Source organism: Archocentrus centrarchus, chromosome 21 (genome assembly GCF_007364275.1).
Source record: "Archocentrus centrarchus isolate MPI-CPG fArcCen1 chromosome 21, fArcCen1, whole genome shotgun sequence".
In the NCBI taxonomy this organism is placed as follows: domain Eukaryota; kingdom Metazoa; phylum Chordata; class Actinopteri; order Cichliformes; family Cichlidae; genus Archocentrus; species Archocentrus centrarchus.
This window is the reverse complement of record NC_044366.1, coordinates 32,098,203-32,124,028: the sequence shown is the minus strand read 5'-3', so window position 1 is coordinate 32,124,028 and position 25,826 is coordinate 32,098,203. Positions and strand designations below refer to the sequence as shown.

The window sequence follows — 25,826 nt, the reverse complement described above, 5'->3', positions numbered from 1 at the left end:
ACCAAAAATTGATAATGCATTAGACACTCATTAGCGGCAGTATCAATACCAACAGTGTCATCTTTGCCTCGTCCAGTTGACATAGAAATTCACACAGCTCCTGACAGGCAGGCAGACAGACCCTCCCCTCATTAGCTCTTAAAGCAGTTGACATCCACAACACTAAAGGTGTCACTAAAGGTCATCAAAATTCCCGGTTCAACAACAGTGTAATGTTGAACAGGTATCATGAATGTTAACCTAGCTGGTGAACATGTTAATGTTAGCCGCTTAACTATTAGCAATTAGTCAAGTCAGCTAATGCAAAGAAAGCCTGGCTATGTTGAACTTGTTTCAAAGTCCACCTGTCTAGCTCTACTGTGCCTTTAGGAAAACTGGTGGTAATGTCTTGTGTATACACCAGGAGCAGGAGTGATAATGGAAGTGCATTCATTTACATTTACATTTTATTTTTGCTCAGGGGTTCAATAATTATAACAGAATCATTAAGGTGAATCTCCTTGATATCTCCTTTGATATAGATATTTGCTTGCAGCTATTAAAGTAGAGGTCTTGCACACCAAACAAGCAAAACAGACACTGAAACGCTGTCTTTCCAGAAATATTTCAGCAACAGCCATAGCTCCACCAGTCAATGTCATGCATGTTCAGCATTACTCAGTACACTAAGATGTCTGTCACTAATCTTAGTACAGTGTGTATCTCCTTTGTGTGATTAATTTTAATAGTCCGAAATCAATGCTCTATAAACGGAATACTCCAAATGCAACAACATATTTTACATGTCCCCACAACCTCCTACTGCAGTATTTATCTATTTATTTATTTTTAGGTGCAAAAAATTGTATGTGCTGACAGGTACTATGCTGTAGGAGAGAATCAGCAAGTCATTAGCATTCAACCCAGTCTCCATGCAGACAGCTCTCCCAGCTGTCCCAGGGACAGAAGATATTTTGTGAATGCTACAATTAAAAAAAACTCCTTCAAAATAACTTGTTTGTATTTTCCTTAGCTGTAGGAGGTCATTAGTGATTGTTACTTTTTCATTTCAGTTCTTGCTGCTCGCTGACGCACATCATTTACATTACACTCTGTCACCTTGCCCACACTCTCTGCACACTGTGTGAAAACAGAAACAAAATCACTTCTACTGAGTGTTTTTATTAGTAGCAAGTTTTGAACTGTGTCAGCTGTTAGCTCAAGCTTCCTTTGTTACTAGTAAACATTGAAGCCGAGTTCCTGGTCATGGTCGTGTCAGCCCCTGCAAGAATGGCAAGCCACGAGGGTCACTTTGTTTGGGATGTGGTGTTTCTTTGCCCTTAAAGAATGGGCATGATAAATGCGTGCTGTATGGAACAGCAGTATGCTATGCTGACCCAAGAAAATCCATTGTCCTGTATGGACTATTTTATCATGCCTGCACAATCTAGAGAGGCACGCTGTTGCTTTTTTGGGGTGAAGTGTGCAGGATCTCTCCTTCCTATCATTCCTAGGAGCAAAATTTGGAAGGTGGCTGCCTTACATGTGAGGGGGCCGTGTTCAAGCCCTGGCAGGTGTCTTTGCCTCCCCCTGATTTTAGGCCTTTTTGGGGGTTATTTGTACAGCAATCAGACCTTTGAATACTGCCCTCTTTGAGAACCCTGTGGTATCTGCTTAAAGGTTTGAGGAAATTGTACAGTCACAGCACTCCCCAATCCAGGTGCTGCTTCTTGATGACTTTAAAGACCTGGTTTGTAGACAATTTGACTCACCCACTGCAACACACAAGTGGTCAACTGCACGTAGGAGATTTGCTAATATGCATGACTGGGAATAAATTGCCTGTTGTCCACTCCCCCTGTAGATCAAGGTCTCGCTCTGTTGGTCTCCCCCTCTAGCTCCGTTCTTGGCAAAGCCACTAGCCCTAGCTGGAACTGCTTGCTGACTAAACTACACAGTGCCATGACTACCCAGACCCATCTGGGGCCATATGTCCTTCCACCTTCATCACCTGTCTCATCAAGTACAAGGAGGTTCTGGAGACACCAGCAGACTGGGTGAGCTCCAGGCTGCTTCCTCAAATCTCTCTTTCATCATGAAGGAGCAGGCAGATGCATCTGGCATGGCCTTAGCATTGTCCTGGGTAGTGTAACGTCATTTATGACTGTCCCAGTCTCAGCTCCAGCAGGGTGACCAGGACTGCTTGTTGAAGCTGCCAGTTGACCTTTCATCTGTGTTCAGCCTAGGAGGAGCTCAGCTGAGGACAGTCACCGCTGTGTGCAGGAGATGTCAGGTAGCCTAGGGCCTCAAGGAGGACCAAGTTTTCTGCGTCTCATCCAGCACCTGAGGTCCAGGCATGGGGCCCATGGGACCTTAGGCCTCAAAGTCCTCCCTTCTGACTGTTCTGTCTGGAGCCAGGTTAGACAAACCTATCTCCTGTCAGCTCAGCCCAGCAGAATGTCTTAAAGACATAAATGTCTGGATGAACTCTAATTTCCTGTTTCTAAATCCAGATAAAACTGAAGTTCTTGTACTCTGCCCCACAAATCTTAGAAACATGGTGTTTAATCAAATACTTGGCATTACCTTGGCCTCCAGTAACACTGTGGTCATTTTTGACCAGGATATGTCCTTCAATGTGCATATGAAGCAAATATGTAGGACTGCTTTTTGCATTTGCACAATATTTATAAAAATTAGAAACATCCTGTCTCAGAGTGATGCTGAAAAGCTAATTTGTACATTTATTACTTCTCAGCTGGACTATTGTAATTCATTATTACAGGAAGCAGCACGTGAGGAAGCAGGAAGCAGCACGTGAGGCTGGGGAAGAATGTCTCGGACTCCCGGACCATCAGCACTGGCACTCCTCAGGGCTGTGTCCAGCACTGGCACTCCTCAGGGCTGTGTTCTCTCTCCTCTGCTCTTCTCCCTGTATACCAACTGCTGCACCTCTGACCACCAGTCTGTCAAGCTTATTAAGTTTGCAGACGACATGACTCTCATCGGACTCATCTCAGACGGGGACGAGTCGGCCTACAGGATGGAGGTCAAACGTCTGGTGTCCTGGTGCAGCCACAATAACCTGGTACTGAACGCCCAGAAGACAGTGGAGATTATAGTGGACTTTAGGAAGCACACAGCCCCTCTACCCTCCATCATCCTGACTGACACCCCCATCACCACAGTGGACTCTTTTCGCTTCCTGGGAACTACCATCACCCAGGACCTCAAGTGGGAGCCCACCATCACCTCTGTCGTCAAAAAGGCCCAGCAGAGGATGTACTTCCTGCGGCAGTTGAAGAAATTCAACTTGCCAGCAAGGACCATGGTGCAGTTCTATACTGCCATCATTGAGTCCATCCTCACCTCCTCCATCACTGTGTGGTACGCTGGAGCCACCACTAGGGACAAACAGAGACTACAGCGCGTTGTGCACTCTGCTGAGAAGGTGATTGGCTGTAACCTCCCATCTCTCCAGGACCTGTACACCTCCAGGACACTGGGGCGTGCAGGTCGGATCACAGCCGACCACTCTCACCCTGGGCACAGACTTTTTGACCCTCTCCCCTCAGGCAGGAGGCTACGGTCCATACGGACCAGAACCTCCCGCCATAAGAACAGTTTCTTCCCCTCTGCTGTTGGACTCATGAACAATTACCCTAAGACTGTTACCACCACCCTCCACAAACGCTGATGACCCTATGTCTATGCACCTGTCTGATTGCACTGATGTACATATTAGTGGAATATAGTCTACATTCTTTTATCTTTTAATTAGTCTCTGCACTGTATATTTTGTAATTTTGTAATATTGTGCTATAGTTATAGCTCTAATATCTCTGTATATTTGCAATTTGTATACTTGTATATTGTCTTATAGTTTTTATACTTATTTGTTTTTTTTTTCTGTAAGCACGAAGTACCGCAGCAATTTCCTAATGCTGTGAACCTGTTCACACATATGGCAATAAAAACCTTCTGATTCTGATTCTGATTCTGATTATCAGGCTGTCCTAAAAGCTCCCTGAAAAGATATCGGCAAAACTTTCATGAGATAACTAGAAAATTTTAAAGCAACAGGTTTTGGAACAAGACTCATACAATAAAACAATTCAAGGAAAATCTTTAATATTTGAAAATTATGCCAGACGAAAAGCATGAAGATGTTTACAATGTTCGTTAAAATTTAAAGACTTGAATGAAGAATCTCCTCATTTCTAGGGGCACTGCCCCATACTAAATCTATATTTCAACCACTGTGCAGAGTGGCAGTACAACAGTCACCTTTTCAGTTGTCCTGCTTAAACGCACAGTGGATGTGTGCACAACACATCTTCCTGCAATGCGCTCCACAGGAAGAAATGATGCTGGGAATGAGGTGTCTGTTCCCTGCATGCACCAAACTTCTACTGGCTTGCCATAAAAATGTCTGTCTGGGTGGGGATTGAGCCAAGAAACTTGTGCAACAACATGTTTAAATGTACTGCATTTTGACGCAACATTTACAACTATGAACTGCTTTATAATGGCTGGCCGTGGTTCTGCTAAAGGGTCAATGACAGGTTCCTCAAAACTGTTAGTGTCTCGACACCACTTAGCATATACATGTGCTGACCTTTCTGCTCTGGATCCATCCATGGAGTAAGTCACATTATGATGTGTAACCCTGTTGCATGTCATGGCAAAGCAGTCAACATCAGTTATACCAGTGGTTCTCAAATAGTGGGGCGCGCCCCCCAAAGGGGGCGCGCCCCACATAGTACATATAGGGCCTTGGGAGGCAGGTGTGTCACACAGTGGTTAGTGGGTGGCACTGCTGAGGTGGCCCCACTTGTCTGTTCACTGCTGCCTGCACCTCAATTTTATTTACATTTTAGACATTGAGGGCTGGGCCTGGGTTGGTGGCTTGCCAAGCCTTGGCACCTGTGGGACACGGAGGGCGGGAGTTACCCCTCCCTACCGCTCCACGCTGGTCCCCACTGGTCGTCACTGCCGCCCCTGGGGTGTGGGTGCCCGTGGGTCCCGGGATGTGTGGCCGGATGTCTCGGCATGGTTTTTGGCCTGCTCCCTTGGCGGCCGCGGCCTGGAGGTGGCTTGGGCCTCTTTGGCGCGTGGGGGGGCTCTGCCGGGTGTCGGGCTGCTCTCGGGCGCTTGGGGCCTCGGGGGCCGCATGCCTGGCTCGTGCTGGAGGTGCCGGCCCACCGGGGGGGGGTGGGCTGCCCGTCGCCTCTGGCTCTCTGGACTCTAGCCCCTGGATTGTGGGGGTTCCGTCTGTGGCCTCCCTCCTTCCTCTTCTGGGGAGTGTACGCGGTTTCCTTCGGGATGGGTGGCCCCAAGTCTTCTGAGGTCCTGTGCTGTGGATGGCCTGGGTCCCCTGGGTCCTTCCCTATTTGCCTCTGGATCGCGGGGGGCATGGTTGCAGTTTCTTGCCCTCATTATCGAATACATTGCATGACAAAGGCGCATACACACACATTACTACAAACAATAAACTTGTGTGTGTGTGTGTGTGTGTGTATATGTATGTGCATATGGGTGTGTGTATGGATGTGTGTGTGTGTGTGTGTGTGTGTGTGTGTGTGTGTGTGTGTGTGTGTGTGTGTGTGTGTGAATATATCAACCCCTTTTATTTTTTTATTTTTTTTCCATCTCATTTCTTCCTTTTATCCCTCCCCCTCCCCCTTTTCTCCCCCCCACCTCTTGTTCTTGCCCCTTCCTTGTTGCCTGTCAGACCTGGCATGAATAACTAAATAAAAAGATAAATAAATAAAAATAAAATTGCAAACATTAACAAGAAGAGCCTATAGGAAACATATAGAGCTGTTCTTGTCAAAGAAAATATGTTTGGTACATCAGTGCATTCGGATCATCATTCCGATTGTGAAAGATGCCAGACATGACAGGCTAAAAAAAAAAAAAAAAAAAAAAAACTATCCCTCTGTCCAATGACACTGTCGCCAGACGTATAGATGACATTGCTAACGATCTTCAAGAACAGCTGGTAGATAAACTCAAAGACAAACGTTTTGCCTTACAATTTGATGAAGCAACTGACAGCATGGCATGTTAAATGTATTTTTAAGGTTTACCTGTGAACATATGTCCTCCATTTTCCAGTGAGATTCATCCGCACTTGTATCAAATGTGAATATAGATTCGAGCCACTTAAAATTAACACTCAGCAAAGAACAATTTAATTTAACCGGTAGGGAAGAATTTTGCTGCAGTTTTATTTTATTTTTTTTGCAGAATAAGCTATTTCCCACAAAATTTTTGTGAATATGAATATGTCTCTCTGTGTTAGCCCTGCAACAGGCTGGTGACCTGTACAGGGTGTACCATGCCTCTCGCCCTATGATAGCTGGGATAGGCCTCAAGTACTTTGAACACAGTCCACTGCACTTATTTAACTAATTATACTAATTATAATAATCATTACTTAAAAATTTTAAGGCAATGAGTTACCTTGATTTTTTTTTAAGTAGATTCAACTCATTCAGGTTTACAGTGTTGGATGTATCAATTTACTAATTCAAAATCTTAGTGGAGCAGGTTTCAGTCTTTTTATAGTATGTTTGACTCACTGCTGTCATGCTTGAAGATCTGCAGAGTGATGATAATTTTGACAGCATTTCTAAACCAGGGGTAAAACAGGGAGTAGATCAGTGGGTTTAGACAAGAGTTAAAATAAGAGACAATGAACAAAGAAAATAAAGATGAATTGTTCACCACATTTTCTTTAAAAAGAAAGTAGCAGTAAACTGGAGAGTAGCATGTGAGAAACACAACTACAAGAACCCCAAGAGTCCTGGCTGCTTTTAACTCATTTTGATTCAGTGAACGCTGAAGTGTGACAGCTGTAACATGAGAGCGCATGGCACGAGCCTGAGAAACAGCCACTACAAACACTCTCATATACAGAACTATGATGACAGTAACTGGAACAATAAATGATATAAAAAGATCAACAATCCCTGCAATTTTACTGATGACAAACACACACTCTCCATAGCAGGAATTATACCTGCCTGGTTCAATCAGTACATCCTGTGTATGAATACTGCTGTAAAAAGTTGAAAAAAACCAACAGAGACAAACACTGACTTTGACTCTCACTACAGTGATTCTGGTGGGGTAATGCAGAGGGTCACAAATAGCTACATAGCGGTCAACTGATATAAGGACGATGGTACCAGTTGAAGCACAGAAAAGACTGGCCATCAGAAAAGTATAAATAGAACACATAACATCACCAAGTACCCAGCAGGTTGTGTATCTAATGATTTCTAATGGTAACAACAGGAAACCCATGAGAAAGTCTGAAACTGCCAGAGAGAGGAGGAGGATGTTTGTGGGTGTGTGGAGCTGCCTGCGGGGAGACAGAAAAGAACATATTGCACATTAATAATATCAAACTGCCTTCAGTGAAAATTCCATTAAAAAGTTCCAATATTAAGCCATAATTCATTCTGGGCAAATAAATATAGTTATGGCTAAAATGCAAAAATGAATTTGCCAGATTCACTTCTTTCAACAATTCAAGTGTAATTTGAGCTAAGACTTCATCTGTGCCTGAAAGTATGAGACTGAGACAATGTTTGAGAGCAGCAGTGAGTCATCTATTATTTATGTGCAAATATACATAATAATTATACACCAAATACATGTATCTGTTGGACTTAATTCATTCATGTCGATTTTTAATGATGTAACATTATTCATTTCAAAAGGTATTCAGTGAAAATTTTGCACTAGTGAGGCACAATTCAGTCTAGGCACATAAACTCTATAGTCATTGTTAAAATACACCAAGAATGTGCAAAATTCACTTAATTCTTTCATCAGTAGTTGATATGATGTAAATCTAAGTTTTCACATTTCTACTACATAAACTGTAGTTTAAAATGAAAAGTTATTCTCTGCCTGAAGTGAGAGACTGAGATGATGACGAGAAGGTTTAGTCCAGCAGTGAGTAGAGAGATGCAGGACAGCACAATGTTCAGGAGCACAGCTTTGGACCAGTGAAGTGTCGGCTTCCTGCAGGAACTGTTGAGGAGTTGCGGATAGCAGAGCTCAGTGTCTTGCTGCTTCTCCATCACAAGTTCATACAGTGCTCTGATCACTTCTTTTTGTCATAGAGGTGAATTATTTACCCCCCCCCTTCCTTCTCTCTACGGAGCCTGTTAAACTCACTATCTCACACACATTTCTTTGTTTATCTGGATTTATGATACCATTTATTTGTTGATAAGGTATTATGCCTACGTGGTTATGGTTATGTTATGGTTAAATTGGGGCAGGTAAATAATTAATAAAAGATTTTCAGTAATTATTGACCAGTTTCAAACCTTTTAAAAAAGACTGAAAGGACTTGTCTCTGTTATGTATACATATGTGCACAGTTTATACACAGCAAGCTTTATCTTCATCTTTAGGCCTGGACTGAGCAGCCAAAAGTGACTGCTGTGGGGAGATAAACTATTTAGCATTACGTGTATTAGTTACATTTGCTAGCAATTATTTGTATGAGTTATATTAGTTAGTTTTATTTGCATTTAACAGTATATACTTATTAGTGGTCTGGAACCGACTTTTTTCTCCTCAGTGTGCAGGCTGGTCATTCCTTAGGTGTGGTTGTCATAGAAATAAGTGTAGGAATTCCAAAAAAGGTCAAAGGGTAAATTCTTTAGAGGAAGTGGAGGAGGGGGCATATAAGCAGAGGACAGACTGTGAGAAGGTTAGACTGGATAAGGCAGAGAGTCAGGAAGGTAAGGTCTGATCTAGTCTCTCAGATATATCTGATTAAACATGTTTTATGTCATATAATCTGTCAATTAATGCTTGAATAAATGTTTATATTATGACATGAGTATTTGCATGATCTGTGTGTTTCTTTTCACCATCAACAAACCTGGGTGGGATCACTGAATTGGAATTTTTAAACAAAGTAAGGATTTTAAAAGCAGGATTGGAAAACAGATCCCAACAATTTTGGGGGCTTGTCCAGGATGATGAGGAGAAACTAACAGGTCAGAAGAAATTGGACAATCTCCGTTGAGGAGGCTCTGTTCACTGTGTTTTCTGTGCCGCCCGGGCTTATAATAAAGGTAAGGGCAGAAACCTTTTGTAAAAATTCTGCTGATACGCACAATATATACCAAATTAAGGTGCTAGATTAAACACGGTGAACAGTTTCAAAGAAAATATATTTTAAGAGTGATTGTTGACGGAGTATAAGATGACGTCAGTTTCCGCAAAACAAAGTGAAGTAAAATAGAATTTAAAGAGAACTGGTTGTACTTGGTGATAAACACTAGGTGTTTATAAAAGTATATGGAATAAAATACATTTGAGTGCAACACCAAAGGTTTTAATAAATACTGGAACAATAAAAGGTTTTGGTAAAATAAACGGGGTTAGAGTCCCTGGTTTGGCCAAATAAACGGGGTTGGAGTCCCTGGTTTTACCAAATAACCGGGTTAGAGTCCCTGACCTGGCTATACCTGACTACTTCAAGCCATTTTTCTTGGATGTTTCTGAAACAAATGGGGTGGTAAATGGGGTTTTGTTTCAGAAAACGGGGGAGAGACAAGTACTCCTGTACTGCAGTATAATGCTGGACAACATAGAAAAAAGGCATCCAGAATGCACCCAGCATGCAGCAGGAGTAGCAAAAACCATTGAAAAAACAACACACTTAGTGATGGGACATTCACTGGAGGTGTTAACTAACCACAGTGTGGTAGCTTTTGTGAATTCACAGCTCTTCACAATGGCATCACTAAGACAGAGATGCCTGTGCAAAATTTTGGAAGCCCCCAATATAACATACACCCACGAAGGAATTAACATGGCAGATCATATGCAGGAGGGAGAGCCACACTGCTGCCAAGACAAAGTTTTCTTGGATAGCAAAGTTAGACCAGATTTGGAAGCAAAACTGATCCCAGGATCAGAGCTTATGTTCACAGATGGGTGTTGTTTTAAAAATGAGAAAGGGGAACTACAGGCAGGCTATGCAGTGGTGAAATGGACAGGGGAGAAATTTGAGGTGGTAAAAGAAGAAAAAACGAGAGAGAGACCATCTGCCCAAAGAGCAGAAGTATTGGCAATAATAGCAGCCCTAAGAAATAACAAGGGAAAAAGAGTCACCATTTATACAGACTCAGCATATGTGGCGGGAGCCGCACATGTGGACCTAGGACAATAGGTCAGAGCGGGGTCTTCACTGCAGATCAGAAACCCATAAAACATGAAAAGGAGATGAGAGCGTTGGCCGAAGCACTTCAAGAACCACAGGAAGTGGCCATTGTGAAATGCAAAGGCCATGATCTTGGTAAAGGACTCATATCCAGAGGAAATCAAGAAGCAGATGAGAGTGCTAAAAGGGCAGCTGGATACACTTTGAGCCTACAAATGGTAAGTACTGAACCCCAATCAGTGGAATTGCTACCTCCAATTACTTTGGAACTGATCAAAGAACAACCGAAAGCCTCCCCTCAAGAGAAAACAGTCTGGAAGCAAAGGGGAACCAGACAAGAAGGATTATGGAGAGGACCAGACAGACAAATTAACCTTCCCCCAGGATTGCGGAAAAGTGTATTGGAAGAAGCACATGGCATAGGACATGTTGGGAATTCACAGATGGAGAGAAATCTCTCCTATTGGTGGCACCCTTATATGGTGGATATGATGAGAAATTATGGAAGAGAGTGCAAAATATGCACCCAGTACAACCCCAGACCAACTGTAAAGCCACACATGAGAGCATTTCCCATACAGGTAAGTCCGGGAGAAGAAGTAAGTATTGATTATACAGACATGGGGGAAAGAGTGCAAGGGTACCGGTATTTACTGGTGTTAGTGGACACCTACACTTGGGGGCCCGAAGCTTGGCCAACTAAGGGGGAAGACAGTAGGATGGTTGTAAGTGCCTGATAAACCAATACATCCCCGGATATGGTTTTCTTAGAAAGATTAGATCTGATAATGGCACCCAGTTCCGTAATCAAGATTTGCAACAGGTTGAACAGGCACTAGGAATTAGACATGCATTTGGGTCAGTGTACCACCCCCAGTCCAAGGATAAGGTTGAAAGGATGAATCAAAATCTCAAAACTAAATTGGCTAAGGTATGTGCACATCAGGGTTATAATAGTTTTGGATTTTACATTATAGTTTAGTTTAAGTTAGTTTTTACTTTTTTTTCTCTAATTCAGTTAGTTTTAATTAGTTTTCAGAGTGGTTTTTCTCGTTTTTATTAGTTTTTATTTTTGGTTTCATGCGTAGTTTTAGTTAGTTTCAGTTAGTTTCAGTATTAGTTTTAATATTTTCATACCTAATCAGGTGCAAGATTCAAGGCGCAAAAGTGACTATTGTGTAATGAAAACTTGACAAAAAGATACAATTTAAAGAAATATATTCAACAACCAACTGTTCACAAGACATGCTAAATTTGTGTAATATTAAGGACACACATGAACATCAGCAGGGAGAAACAAAGAAAAACATGAACTCCCAAACTCAATAAATGCTACAATAAACTCCACAATAAAGTTCAGCATCAGTGCAGCAGATTAATAACACCTACATATGGTGTTTGACAAAAACAAACTCTTTGAAGGAGTCAAAGCTCAAATCCAGCTGCATCCTGATGTTCTCACCACCTGAAGCTGCTTCTGTTTTGGAGCTAGCTTGGTTAGATGCTGCTAATTAAACTTGCAGTGTCTTTGCGGCCTCTGTACACAACCCACGGAAGTTGTCGACCTCATGTCCACATTTATGCTTGTGTAGCTGGATTGTGTGTGTTAATTACCTTATGGTCATGTGCAGGTGTTTGTACTCAAAGAACCTCCATACGGGACTCTGCCGCTTTCTCTACAGACCGCAGCCATTACTTTGCGGACCAGCACATGCGCACGCACATGCGCACGCACTCACACAGTTGTCCTATGGCGCTCCCAGCTTAAACTCGGAGAGCGGAAAAAATGATTTCATATCAATCCACAAGGCTTACAAAAACAAAAAAAACAAGTAAATGAAAGTCAGCTTATCGATAATTTCAGTTAGTTTTAGTTAGTTTTGTAAACTCACAATTCAGTTTTAATTAGTTATCGTTTTTTCCTTTTAATTATAGTTTTTATTTATTTCAGTTAACGACAATGTTTTTTCAATTTCAGTTTTCGTTATTTCGTTCGTTTTCGTTAACTATAATAACCCTGGTGCACATACAAATTTGAACTGAGTAGAAGCACTCCCGCTAGCATTAATGGCAGTGAGGAGCACTAAAAACCAAGCCACTGGCTTCACGCCTTATGAGTTAATGGGACGACAGTTTCCTGCTCCCAGTGGTGCCCCAAGATTACCAAGGAATGTTGACAGATATCAGTATCAGCCATATTATGATGAACTTAAAGCTTTGGTGTCAGCTTTTGCTTTGCAGGTGAAGGAGAGAAATCTACCAAGAGACCAAGTACACTCACATACAGCAGATTGGGTCTTGCTGAAAGTCATAAGGAGGAAGTGGTCAGCTCCAAGGTGGACAGGGCCATATAAGGTGGTGGAAATGTCACATGCCGTCCGGCTGGATGGAAAAGGAGACACGTGGTACCACTGGAGGCAGTGTGTGTCAACAGCGGCTCAAGGGAGAACACTTCAAGACATCTTGGAGGAGCAGCAGGGGGCATCAGATCAAAAGGGGGACTCGGACGAGTCTCCTGGAAATCCAGACTCTCAACAGACAGGGGCAGAATAATCCCCTGAGTCTGGATCTGGCTGAGGTAGTCTACCCTCAGTCCAGCAACGTGGTACTCCCTGGACAGGGAGAAGTCTGAAGAAAACTGACAGGTAAACAGGTTTTTTTGTGAAGGAAGACACCTGAAACACTTTAATTAAAAAAGTAAAACATTTAATATATTAAAGGATCAGAAAAAATACACACATGGCCATGTGTGGAATCAGAGAGTGTGCACTCTCTCTCTGAGCACGTGTTCCTGTCTAACCAAAACATTTTTATACACGTTGTTATCTAAGCATAAACAATCTCTGGGCGCTATGAGTTGACCTTCGTCATTCAGTCTTGTTGGAAAAACATATGAAAAGCATTCTAAAGCATAATTATTATTATTATTATTAGCACTCTTATTTCCCAAAATCACCCTCCTTTTCTATAAAGTAAGACCAAACAAACAAAAATGCCAAACAAGTGGACTAAAGCACGAGACACAAAATCATAAAACATAACCTCAGAAAATATCTGCTTAGAGCACATCACATGAAACAAATATTTATTTTCACACTTTCATCAATTAGTATTTGCTGAATAACTGATCCTGTCGTTACAGGTTCAAACCCCCCTTTTTATGTCTTTTCCCAGGTGACCAATTCCTAGGAGAAGAGGAAAAGTTAGAATTTGTCCATCTGATTTCCCAAAACATTTTCCCATCATTAAAGATACAGGATTTATTTATTTATTTGAGTTCTCTACTAATTTTGACAATGCTCTAGAGAATTGAACTGCTATAGTTAAATATTATTTAGACTGAGTAAACCACACAAGTAACATCTGTCATTTTATTCTGCTGTTAATTATGTTCAGTTCTATCAATTAAGTTTTCCAATCAGTTTCTGTGAGGTTAATCAACATTCCTGATTTAATATTATAATTAACCCAATCTAAGTTTTGTTTAATTTTGGCCCAAAAGGCATACAGTGACACAAACTCTGCTGCTGTACCTTAAATTTGTTAAGAACCCCACCAGGAACTCTTAAAGCATAAAGAAGCCTTTCAGGCTGATTGTTTTATTACAACCTGGACTTAATTCAGACACCATTCAATTTTCCCAAGACTCCCATCCTCCACACGTCAGTCCTCTGTTTGGCAAACCAGGGATTTTCAGTGCCATTTATACTCGGATAACAGGCCATCACACTGAGATGTTCCCATCCACAGTGTTACGGACAGATGTTCTAGTCCGAGGCAAAACATTCCCTGTAAAAGGCACATTTCCTTATTAGGACATAGCGGGGAGCAGTTACTGGTATCTATGAAAACTAGTCCAGTTGTATTAAGTTGTACTGATTTTTCCTGCTGTCTTTAGTTTGAAAAGTTGAGTCTTGAACTGCAGGCCTTTGGTGTCAAAATTTAAATATGAATAGTACCTGTGGTCTAACAGGTCTAACTATTCAACATAGTTTTATTTATTAATTTTACCCACTAAAACACCCTGACTCAAAGACTATCAACTTAAAATCTACACACTACAATTTGCCATGAGACATATTTAACAGCAGAAGTGTATGTTTGAAAGATCTATTATTCAGTGTCTTCATAATAAAAATCTCTTGATTAGTTTAACTCAGTCTAAATTTTTCTGTTCTAGAAATGATTCAATCTATTCAGATGAAAAATAAAAAGGAATTAATGCTCTGAAATCAACAATTAACGCAGATTTAGGTCAGAAATCAGGAAAAAATAAAAATATATGTTAAAGCTCACACAGTCTATGATTAGTCATCCTAGAATCCTACAGTTTAAATTTGCACATGGGTACCTGTGTTATACCCATGGAATAAAAATGAAAACAAAAACACTAAAGACTAAAGGTAGAAGCAAACATAAAGAAAAACAAACATATATAAAATTGTGATACCAAAATCCAACAATACATTGCCTATGGGAATTCAACAGGGAGGAAAGGAGCCAGTTTTGGATCTGTTCTTTGCTTTTTCACTTAATTGATAAAATTATAAAGTTTTAGAATAGCTCCCTTCTTTTGGCCTCCAGAAACACCCAGTCAGCCAGGTTTAAGACTTTACTGGCCGATTCCGGCCCCCAAACCTTATATTTGACATTTCAGAATTTAGCCATTTATTTTCTCTTTTTTTGTTAAATTTGATTAAAAATAAAATACAAAAATAAAAACAATAGGCATTGCAAATGTTATTTGTTCTCATTCTCTTATTATTTGGTTATCTTTCAATGACAGCATTAGAATTTGAGTCCTCATTAAGCATGTTATTGAATGTTATTGTAATGGAAAACTTGCCAAAATTACAGATATTATTCTTGTCCTAATTATAAAAAAGAAAAGGAAAACTAATTGGACTTAATTCTGTCTTACATCATATACAAACAGTCTGCTTTCTGTTTAAGAGTGACACAGTTTTAGTGTTAGTGAGAGAAACCTTGATTATTTTACTTTCATAACTCCATTTATGTATTTTGTACTTTGTGTATCTTTATTGGTCTTGCTCTGTATATAACACCATGTAGTGCAGTCAGTCAAAACCAGTCAGGTGAGTCTGAAATGTTGTGGTAATTCTCAGGTCAGAGGTCATACTCACACTTCCCTCCTTTGTCATCCTTTTACACAGAGCTTCTGTGATGATCTAACTGAAATCAGGACGTGTCCCTCCTTAGTCCTCATGTCAAGAAAAACAATAATTAGTGTTATAAGAAACAAAGCAGATTATATTCCTGTGGCCTTCCAATGATAAATTATCCAAACAGATTATGAGTCAGACTACTGAGAATGTTCAGACTGGAATTGATACATTGCAGTCAGTTGTTATTTTTCTGCAGTTCCTTGACCTTTGACCACTAATGTGTTTTGGTTTTTCACCGAGAGCCTGTGACTAAGCGTGCATAAGGTCTAACGCTCCCCACATCGAAGAGATCTCCTGCTGATGACCCTCCTCCTGGTCTCAGACTTTACACAGAGGTCATGGTTCAAGGAACTTATAGTTCACCTGTTTGTCTGAAGTTGGGCCTTCTTATTGAGGGTCATGTGGAAACAGGAGCCTTTTTCCTGAGACTTCGAGCTGTCAGTCTGTTCAGGAGAGCTTGGTATGATCTTGAACACCTCGATCTGCACCAGTTTCTTTTTTGGTAGCTTATCCAGTCTCCTGCAGCCCCGGTGATGTTGTTCAGGCTCCTGTTACAATGAAACTGAGAAATCTTTATTATTATTAGTTATATCTTTACTCTTCTCCTAGTCTATATCCCTCCTTTGAGACATAAATTCTGTTTTGTCTCAACAATTTACCTCAATTTACCTTATTTATCTAAAGGGCATACTCAATTTTATATCATTAGCTTTTGGGATTTTTTCCTTTAATGCTTAATTCATTATCAAATTGTTCAGTCATTCAAAATTCAAATGTTCTCTGCTTTTCTCTTATAACCTTAGCTTTAAACAAATCTACCAAATAAACAAATGTAAATGCACAAAAGAGTAAATGAGGTGATTTTATTTTATCCTACATGTTTTGCGTTGTAAAAGAGCGGCAGCTCAAGGTTTGGCACTTTGTTTTGTGTTCTTGATTCAAGTGTGTCACAAAATATTCACACAGACTGATTTATTTTTTCCTCTAACTTTTCTTTTTAAGGTTTCACCAAAACTGTGTTCCTCACTGAAACTTTTTCTTGAAATTTAACAACAATTTGACATAATTTGTGATGATCAAGGCATTTGTCTGTTGTATTGGCTTTTATTTTAGGAAAATCAATTAAGTTTAGCTTTTCTCCACTAATTGTCTCTAATCTGATAGAGTCAGGGACCCACGAGTGTGCTCCCCTTAAAATAAAAGAAATAAAATTTAAGGAGTAAAATTGAATTAAAGTCAAATAAACCAATAAATAAAACAAAAATAGCTGCTTCTCAATGCTTATAAGGGGTTGATGTCAACCAATGAGATCATTGTTCCATATATTTATGTATATACGCATGTAGACACACATATGTTTATCTAGACACACACCTATATATTTCCACCCCAAATTTTTCCCAAGATATTCAGGATTATTTATCAAAACACTCTCTAAGAATGTGCAAAAATAAATAAAATGAAATAAATAAAAACAAAAGTAATGGGGGTGAAATAAAATATTTTGCTCCCCAGGGGAACAAAAGAACTAAGCAAAGCTCCAGACAACCCAAAAATTAAGAGAGAAAAAGGAATAAAAATCAAACTGAAACTGAGAATGCATTTTTTTTAATGAAATAAAATAAAATAAGTATATGATATTCTCTAAAAACAATGAACTCCTGACTGTCCTGTCTCCCCTCTCCCTTTTTAAATTTTTTTTTTTTTTTATGTCCTTAAATGGTAGGCAATACTCACTTTGTATCAGGGATAAACCTTATCCCTGAGAACTCTTGACCCCCACTCCCTAACTCTACCATCCATACCAAAAACAAACAAACAAACAAACAAAAGAAAAAAAAAAAAAAAACAAAAACAAAACAACTTATGGCACTCATAACTCATTTTTTTCTCACTCACACGCACACACAAGCTGTGTCTCTATGACAGACACACAAACTTAGATTCACACACACACACACACAGCAATGCTGCAAGTGACACACACCCCACAATTCTCAGAGAGACGCACACACACACACACACGCACAAACACAGTCCAGCTGCAAATTTTACAACAATTTTTCCTTTTTCTCTTTCTGTTGGAGTTATGGTATAAATTCCATTCTGTTTATTATAACTTATCATATCTTCTGTTTGTATATTTTCTATAAGTTGTTCTATGTACATATGATACTGTTGTTTTTATGTTTGAAATGGGAACACGTGGTCGTATTTCTTACAAAGGAAGTTGTAGTTACCTGCAGGCTGTTTCAAGACTGCAGAGAACACATATAGGATACGTGTTTCGTATACGCCATGTTACATGCGCACATGTCACAGTATGCTTACGACCATATATGGTAAGGAAAAAGCCAAGAATGTTGTTTATTACATGCTGTAAACTGCGTTTGATGTAACCCACGTGATCTTATTGTGAAAATCCGAATAAAAGCGCTGCGCAGGAAGCAGTTCCCCGGGACAGATAACTTCTGCTCAGCCGCGAGCTGAGTTCAAGGAACGGATCTCTCCTCCTTGCGCAAGTTCAAAAGAGTTGTGTGTTTGTTCTCTGAGTTTTTAAAATGATCTGAACCTATCACTTTCTCTCTGTGTCTGTCTCGAGCCACACACACTCACACTCACTCCAGTTGTTTTTTTTCTCTGCACACACACACACACACACACACACACACTGACTCAGATACACACAGACAGATAGTAACAGAGCCTTTTCCTATGTGATTAAACTTTTAGAGTTTTTCCCAGATTTTGTTTTCTTTTATTTTCCAGGTGCATAATTTAAAACAAAGAATTTATTAAAGCTTTTGTTTTATCTAACAGCTGACCGAGGTACGTCTCCCTCGTGATTGTTTACATTTACTGCGACCTTGATATTTGTCCTCTGGACTTCATTGACCCTTAATTTTGTTTTATCGGTTTCTTTAGTATTTCAGTCCTTTTTTTTCATTGAAGTATCAGCCCACTTGTTCCCACACACACACAGATACACAGATACACATATGCACACATAGAGGTCTCTTCATTCACACTTTTACTTGCAACTTTTACTAACAATTTCATGCCAATTTCTTAGTTTCTATTTTATTCATACAACACTTTTGTTACAATTTCTACTTACTGCCAACGTATACCATGAGAGTTGACCCAGTCAAATCCTTATTTTATCTCAATGAAGCTACTTTAGTCTATGCTACAAGAATGTCAATATTTTACTGTCTTAGGCAGCTATGAGCCTCTGCCCGTAGGCCAACGTAAGCGTCTATCCAGAAATCAGCCTCTGGTAAGCCAACAGATAAATTGACAACATTCAGTACTTTTTGCAAAATTATCAATATTTTAAATGTCTCTCATGGTATAAAGCCAATTGTCACACTACTTGTTCTTCATGCTGTGGATATTAGGAGTTATCTCTATTCAATAGAAAATTTTCCAGCCACACACACTTCTTGGTTTTATTAAATAAATTTGATCAATAGCCTATTGCTATATCTCTGAGCCCATGTTCCTGTCTAACCAAAACATTTTTATGCTGCCTGTTATCTAAGCATAAACAATCTCTGGGCACTATGAGTTGACCTTCATCATTCAGTCTTGTTCTGGCTGGTCTTTCATGACACAGATTCCTCTCAGTCATAGGCACATCTTCTTCCTGATGTTCTAATTTAATAAATACAGAGAAATCTTGTACAGATTAATGACAGAACATGGTGATGTTGGTGATGTTTTAATTGTACGTTCGGTGGCTGGACCTCGAGATAAGGTGCACTAAAAGAGAGAAGTTAGTCTATTACTTTCTGATCTGTTGCTCTCTGTCTAATGTATTATTTAATTGTTTATTATTTGGTTGATCCACTGTTAATTATTTAATTTACTGAAGTTTACCTTTAGACATATGTCCTGTATTCACTGAGTAAAAAATAATCCCTAACAAAACAACAGAAGAAAACATTTCAAACATCAAATTCAGAGGAGAAAGGGGCAGAATAATCCCCTGAGTTTCTTCCATCTGGTAGAGGTAGTCGACCCTCTGACTAGCACGGTGATCTCTGCGGTTGCAGAGGGATCTGAAGAGTAACGAAGGGCTAAGGAGCAGAAGACGCTCCACACTTTAAAAAAAAACAAACAAAAAAACAAAACGACGGTGGTAAAGTTGTAGTTGGTTAAAAGTTCCTAGTACAGAGGTTTTAGTACTAATACAAAGTTGAGGGTGTTCCTAAGCCGAAAATGGGAAAGGTGGGTGCAGTAATGGCAGTGGTTGTTGGAGTCATATATTTGATAGGGTATTTGTTTAATAATTCAAATGCATTGTCTCATGTTTTGGACACCAATACTTTGTTAATACGTAAAATTCACTCCACCCAAAGTGTCGATTATTGTTTGAATATTTACGGAGGAATTGAATTGAACTATGTGAACGGTACCAGCTCCAATTTGACCTCTGTCAGGTTATTTCATGTGGCTCCAATCCAGCTGATTGGAGAGGATACGACCTGTGTGTTTGTGCGATCCCTGAGGTACAAGCTGATTGTGCCAAGGGTGTCAAGCCCTGTAGTGTGATGGGATGTACAGGAGGGTTATGTTCAGAGTGGGGACAGACAGTGGCCTGGACGGGCCCAAACAGGACCCCGAATTATCATTATGGCCCTGAAAACAAAGGTGAACAGATTAAATTTCAAAGAAGCCAGCTACAGGAATTGGGACAGCAGGGAGTTAACCCGGTTGTGGTAAGTATTGATAGTATGGCTGGAGGGTTTTTTTCCTAGCACACATTCCAGTCCGAAGGTATTGTATCTAACTCTAGGTGTGGATCAGACAGGGAAAGATACTCAGGGCCTTGATAATCCCCTAGACGAATGGATGTTTCGGATGTTTGGTCAATGGAAAGGCCTTATATTGTCTATAATGTTATCAGTCGCTACATTAATTGCCATATTAGTAACTTGTGGCTGTTACTGCATACCATGTGTCTGTTCCTTATATAATCGGCTCATCATTTCGGCTGTAGAAGAGAAACATCAATCACCTTATATGATGCCCCTGTTAACACAGGATGGCCAAGAGGATCCTGATGCAGAGGCTCTTGGTGTGATCCCTTAATTGGGATCAAAAGGGGGGATTGTGGGGAGATAAACTATTTAGCATTACGTGTATTAGTTACATTTGCTAGCAATTATTTGTATGAGTTATATTAGTTAGTTTTATTTGCATTTAACAGTATATATTTATTAGTGGTCTGGAACAGACTTTTTCCTCTTCAGTGTGCAGGCTGGTCATTCCTTAGGTGTGGTTGTCATAGAAACCAGTGTAGGAATTCTAAAAAAGGTCAAAGGGTAAATTCTTTAGAAGAAGTGGAGGATGGGGCATATAAGCAGAGGACAGACTGTGAGAAGGTTAGACTGGATAAGGCAGAGAGTCAGGAAGGTAAGGTTTGATCTAGTCTCTCAGATATATCTGATTATATCTGATTGTGTAATATCCAGTATTCATTCACTAGTGCAATATTCATTCACAAAGTGCAATATTCATCATCTTCATTATTATATGTATACACTTATTTACTTTTCTTACAATGTACAGATGCACCAATGTATGTATATATTTTTAATACATTCTATTTTTTGTATATTTTATACATTGTTTATTTTCTGTATATTTCTTGATTATACTAGATTATAATATTTTTATTTTTATTTTAGAGAATTTGATTTTCTGTTGCATGGCACTGAACAGGAGTTGCCCTCCAATCTCATTGTACATCCTGTATAATGACAATAAAAGGCATTCTATTCTATTCTATTCTATTCTAAACATGTTTCATGTAATATACTCTGTTAATTAATGCTTGAATAAATGTTTATATTATGACGTGAGTATTTGCATGATCTGTGTGTTTCTCTTCACCATCCACAAACCTGGGTGGGAAAACTGAATTGGAAGTTTGAAACAAAGTAAATATTTTTAAAGTAGGATTGGAAAACAGATCCCAACACTGCTGACTCAGTAGGAACTTTTAACTTTTTAATTCATGACAGTATAAAGTGTCCCTTTAGGAAAGACAATATGAGTGTTATGTTAATCAACATCTGGTTGACAGTGGTGCAAGGTTTGTTCAGGTTTATTTCATGTAATGAGTCATGTGGAATCAAAGTGCTACTTGACAGAGTCCATGGCTGCATGTGTCCAAATTCAGGGGCTGCATCCTTCGAAGGACCTGGCCTACATAAACCAGGTCCTTTGCAGCACACAAAGACCGCAAAGGCTGGAAGTGAGTAGCTGTGAAATGGGATGGTCTAGCCTTCATATCAGCACAGCGCAAGCCACCTAGCAACTGTGACAATACGAAGCACAGCTGTGGAAAAGCATCTGTTATAATGACCTAAACTTTTGCTCCTTTTTGTGGTTTAATATTCATTCTTTAATTCAAAATAAGCTGTTAAAACAAACATAACACATTTCAACATCTAGAAATACAGATGAGCGAATGACCAATTTCAAATATCTTAGCAGCTCTCTAGTATGACATTAATGTTGAATAAAACTATCCAATTGTGATATGCTCAACTTTAATTTTAGCCAAACTAATTTGCTCAGGAACAAATAAAACACTGAAATAAATCAAACATCAGCCATTAGAGATCATCTGAGTGAGTTATATCTGTGTGTTTAACTTCCACTCAGAGGCAAAAGCCAGCGGGGGTTTGAAAAGGATGTGCCGGCAGTCGGGCGTTCTCTCTGGGTATAGCAAGCCTTGATAGTCTGGTTAGCTGACAGCTAGTGAGGCGAGCTGCTCGTACAGCAGCGGCAATGGACATCTCTTAAAAAGTCGGAGCAGTTTTTGCAATTAAGCGATATCTTGATAAAACAAGCAGATATTTGAGGTTTACACATTTACAAACATCTTAAAAGTTTGTTTTGTGTCACAGACACAGTTATATTTCAAACTTTATGGCTGCTATCCTCTGCCATTGTTGTGTTTGAGTTTTGATGCACAATGAATCATGGGATATGGTAGGCCCTGAAGGTGTCCGGTCCTGGTAGGTGTCCGTCCAGCTCTGTATTTATTGCGGCTCGCCGGGTAATTTCCTGGCAGCCGGTGTTAAATTTGAGAGCAAATTTTGATTTAGTTTTAGTCATAGTCTTTTGATGAAAATGTAATTTAGTTTTAGTCATCTGAATAGTTTTAGTCTAGTTTTAGTCGACGAAATTATCGTAAGAATATAGGCGACTAAATCTACGGTCGATTTAGTCGACTAAAATATAAAGGGTGTAAAATGTAAATGCTTTTTCTTCAGTTCCCTTGAATTAGTCATTATACACACTTACACAAAATTAAACATTTACTAAAAGTTATGGAATATTATTAATAATATTAACATTAGCGTTTCACCTGCTTCCCACACACCTGATCATTAACACCACCTTACTGAGATAATACGAGCGTTTTACAGCAGGACACGCTCTGAAAGGTACAGGGCAGTGTTCAGGACTAAGATTAGGAAAGGCTAATCCACCGCAGTGTGGAGATTTTCTCTAAACACAAACGCTAAACTGGGAAAAACACTTTACCCTGCATGACATTAAAATGCTTACCTTTGCATGGAGATCTGGGTGACTGGTTTGCAGATGTTTAAGATTTGTGGTGTTTTTACCCGAGATAGTCGCCCCACATGGTTTGCGCATCGTTTTGTTTGTCACAACATCAAAGGACAAATGTGTCCATACATCGGCTCTTCTCTTTTTCCCTGCTGACGTTGTTTACATAAATCACACAAATCACAGGCTAGTTTGTCCTTCCCGGGTTTAGAGCAAATTTGTGCAACTGTGCGTTTGATTGGATGTTTTCCTAACTTGTCCCGCCCTGTCACAAAATTCAATAAGTTCTAATTGGATTTCGTCCCTGCCAAGCATTTTCGTCTCGTTTTCATTTGTTGACGAAAGTGTCAATTAATTTCGTTATCCTTTTTATCCTTTTAGGTATATGGGCTCGTTGACGAAGTGTCAATTAATTTTTAAATTTTTAAGTGTTATCGTTTTTATCGTTTTAGGTAGTTTCTATTTAGTTATCGTCCCGTCATTGTCATGAAAAAAGTGCGTCGACGAAAACTATGACAAAGTATTTCGTCAACAAAATTAACACTGCTGGCAGCCTGTCCCGTTCAGCCAAAAGACAGCACCTGTCAATAGTCACGGGATTATTGGTAGGTGGTGTGAAATCTATGAATACATCTCCCCGCATGCAGCTTAAGACCACCCTTAGTTTTGATCACTCGGACCTACCGTTATGGGCGTCATTAGACACCAGTGCCAAGCAAAATTTGTTAGACTCTCAATTAGTCAGGCAGCTAAATGTCCCCACTGTTCCCCATTGAATGGTCTTAAGCTCTCCTCCATTGCTCTCCTAACTGTCCCTCTTTCTCTCACACTTTCTGGCAACCACTGAGAATCGATCCAGTTTTTTGTTTGGACTCCCCCCAAAACCCTCTAATTTTTGATTACACTGGTTCACTTCCCATAATCCCCATACTGATTTGCAACAGCGAAGAGTCTTGAGTCCCTTTTGTTCTTCACATTGTTTCAGGTCAGCCATTCCCCCCGACTCTTCCATTCAACCTGCTCAGGAGCCCACTGCGCCGAATTTAGCCTCAGTGCCCCCTGACTATCACAATCCCCTGTTTAAGTGTCCTAGCGCTCCCTCCCCATCGGCCATATGACTGTGCATGCGCACAATTTGCGAACTACAGCCGATTAAAGCTGGTAATAAGGATACTGTGGAGTATTGTACTCCTGGTGTAGCTTGTTTTTAAAGGTGTTCAGTGACTTCTTATCTTCCACTGTGAAGTTGTCCAGACTGTAGGTGGGGACTTTAATATCCACATTGATGATTACGCCGTCTTCTTTGCCAGAGGATTGATCAGCATTATGGATTATTTTCATTTTACGCAGCATTGTTTACTTTTCTGAGCAAAAACTCCTTGGAGCATCTCCAGGTTGTTCAGAATGCTGCAGCAAGGCTTCCAACAAAGTCTTCCAGATACTCTCATGTCACACCGTTGTTGATCCAGCTGCTCTGGCTCCCCTTTAAATTCAGAGTCCAGTTTAAGATTCTGGTTCTGACTTTTAGAGCTTTTCATGGACGAGTACCAGCTTACATCAGTGATCTCTTACATTCATACATCCCCATCAGGTCTCTGAGGTCGTATCATCAGGGCCGACTGGTTTTACATCATACAGGCTGAAAACTAAAGGAGACAGAGCTCTTCCAACAGTTGCTCCTCAACTGGAACTCTCTCCCTTTGAGCTTGACAGCTGTGGATTCAGTGATGTCTTTTGAAAAAACAGCTAAAAACTCACTTTTTAGACATGAATTTGGCTAACTTTTTTTCTGTTATGCTCTGCTTGTGTGCTGTGAAACACTCTGTGATATTTGTCTTGAGAGGTGCTATGTAAATAAAATTTTTCTTACAACATCACACTCATTTCTGTCACATGAAGAAGCTGCAGCTATTCCAGCCGGACGGCTGAGCAATATGGACCAAAAATAGTATTTCGATTTTTTTTTTTCTTTTTTTTACCTGAATGCAAATATATTTCACTGGAATTTAATGTGAAAGACCAACACAGAGTGGTATACGATTGTGAAGTGGAAAGAAAAATTATACATGATTCAAAACATTTTTTACAAATAAAAAACTTGCAGGCTGAACAAGGAGAGCACTGATCAGAGATGCAGCCAAGAGGCCCATGGTGACTCTGGACCAAATGCAGAGATCAACAGCTCAGGTGGGGGAATCTGTCCACAGGACAACTATTAGTCGTGCACTGCACAAATGTGTTCTTTATGGAAGAGTGGAAAGAAGAAAGCCATTGTTAAAGAAAACCATAAAAAGTCCCATTTGCAGTTTGCCAGAAGCCATGTTGGGGACACAGCAAACATGTGGAACAAGGTGCTTTGGTCAGATGAGACCAAAATTGAACTTTTTGGCCAAAATGCAAAGCGCTATGTGTGGCGGAGAATTAACACTGCACATCACTCTGAACACACCATCCCCACTTTTAAATATCGTGGTGGCAGCATCATGCTCTGGGGCTGCTTCTCTTCAGCAGGGACAGGGAAGTTGGTCAGAGTTGATGGGAAGATGGATGGAGCCAAATACAGGGCAATCTTGGAAGAAAACCTGCTGGAGTCTGCAAAAGACTTGAGACTGGGGCGGAGGTTCACCTTCCAGCAGGACAAAGACCCTAAACATAAAGCCAGGGCTACAATGGAATGGTTTTAAAACCAACATATTCATGTGTTAGAATGGCCCAGTCAAAGTCCAGACCTAAACTCAATTTAGAATTTGTGGCAAGATCTGAAAACTGCTGTTCACAATGCTCTCCATCTAATCTGACTGTTTTGCAAAGAAGAATGGGCAAAAATTTCAGTCACTAGATGTGCAAAGCTGGTGGAGACATAC

The 25,826-nt window shown here is 40.1% G+C and overlaps 1 protein-coding gene across 1 annotated transcript; it reads right to left on the bottom strand.

Moving 5' to 3' along the window:
* Nucleotides 1-6,546: 6,546 nt before the first annotated feature.
* Nucleotides 6,547-8,078, bottom strand: LOC115800215 (trace amine-associated receptor 13c-like). The gene is made up of 2 exons (XM_030757462.1): nucleotides 7,906-8,078; nucleotides 6,547-7,351 (listed from the first exon to the last, which is right to left on the bottom strand). The coding sequence occupies exons 1-2, from the start codon at nucleotides 8,076-8,078 to the stop codon at nucleotides 6,547-6,549; spliced, it is 978 nt and encodes a 325-aa protein (XP_030613322.1).
* Nucleotides 8,079-25,826: the final 17,748 nt, after the last annotated feature.

Bases quoted from the DNA above. Each gene is read 5' to 3' on its own strand.
- LOC115800215 (XM_030757462.1), bottom strand. From the start codon at position 8,078: ATGGAGAAGCAGCAAGACACTGAGCTCTGCTATCCGCAACTCCTCAAC. The intron at 7,352-7,905 runs GCAGAGAATAAC...GTCTCCCCGCAG, and splicing joins ATCTCAGTCTCTCACTTCAG to GCAGCTCCACACACCCACAA.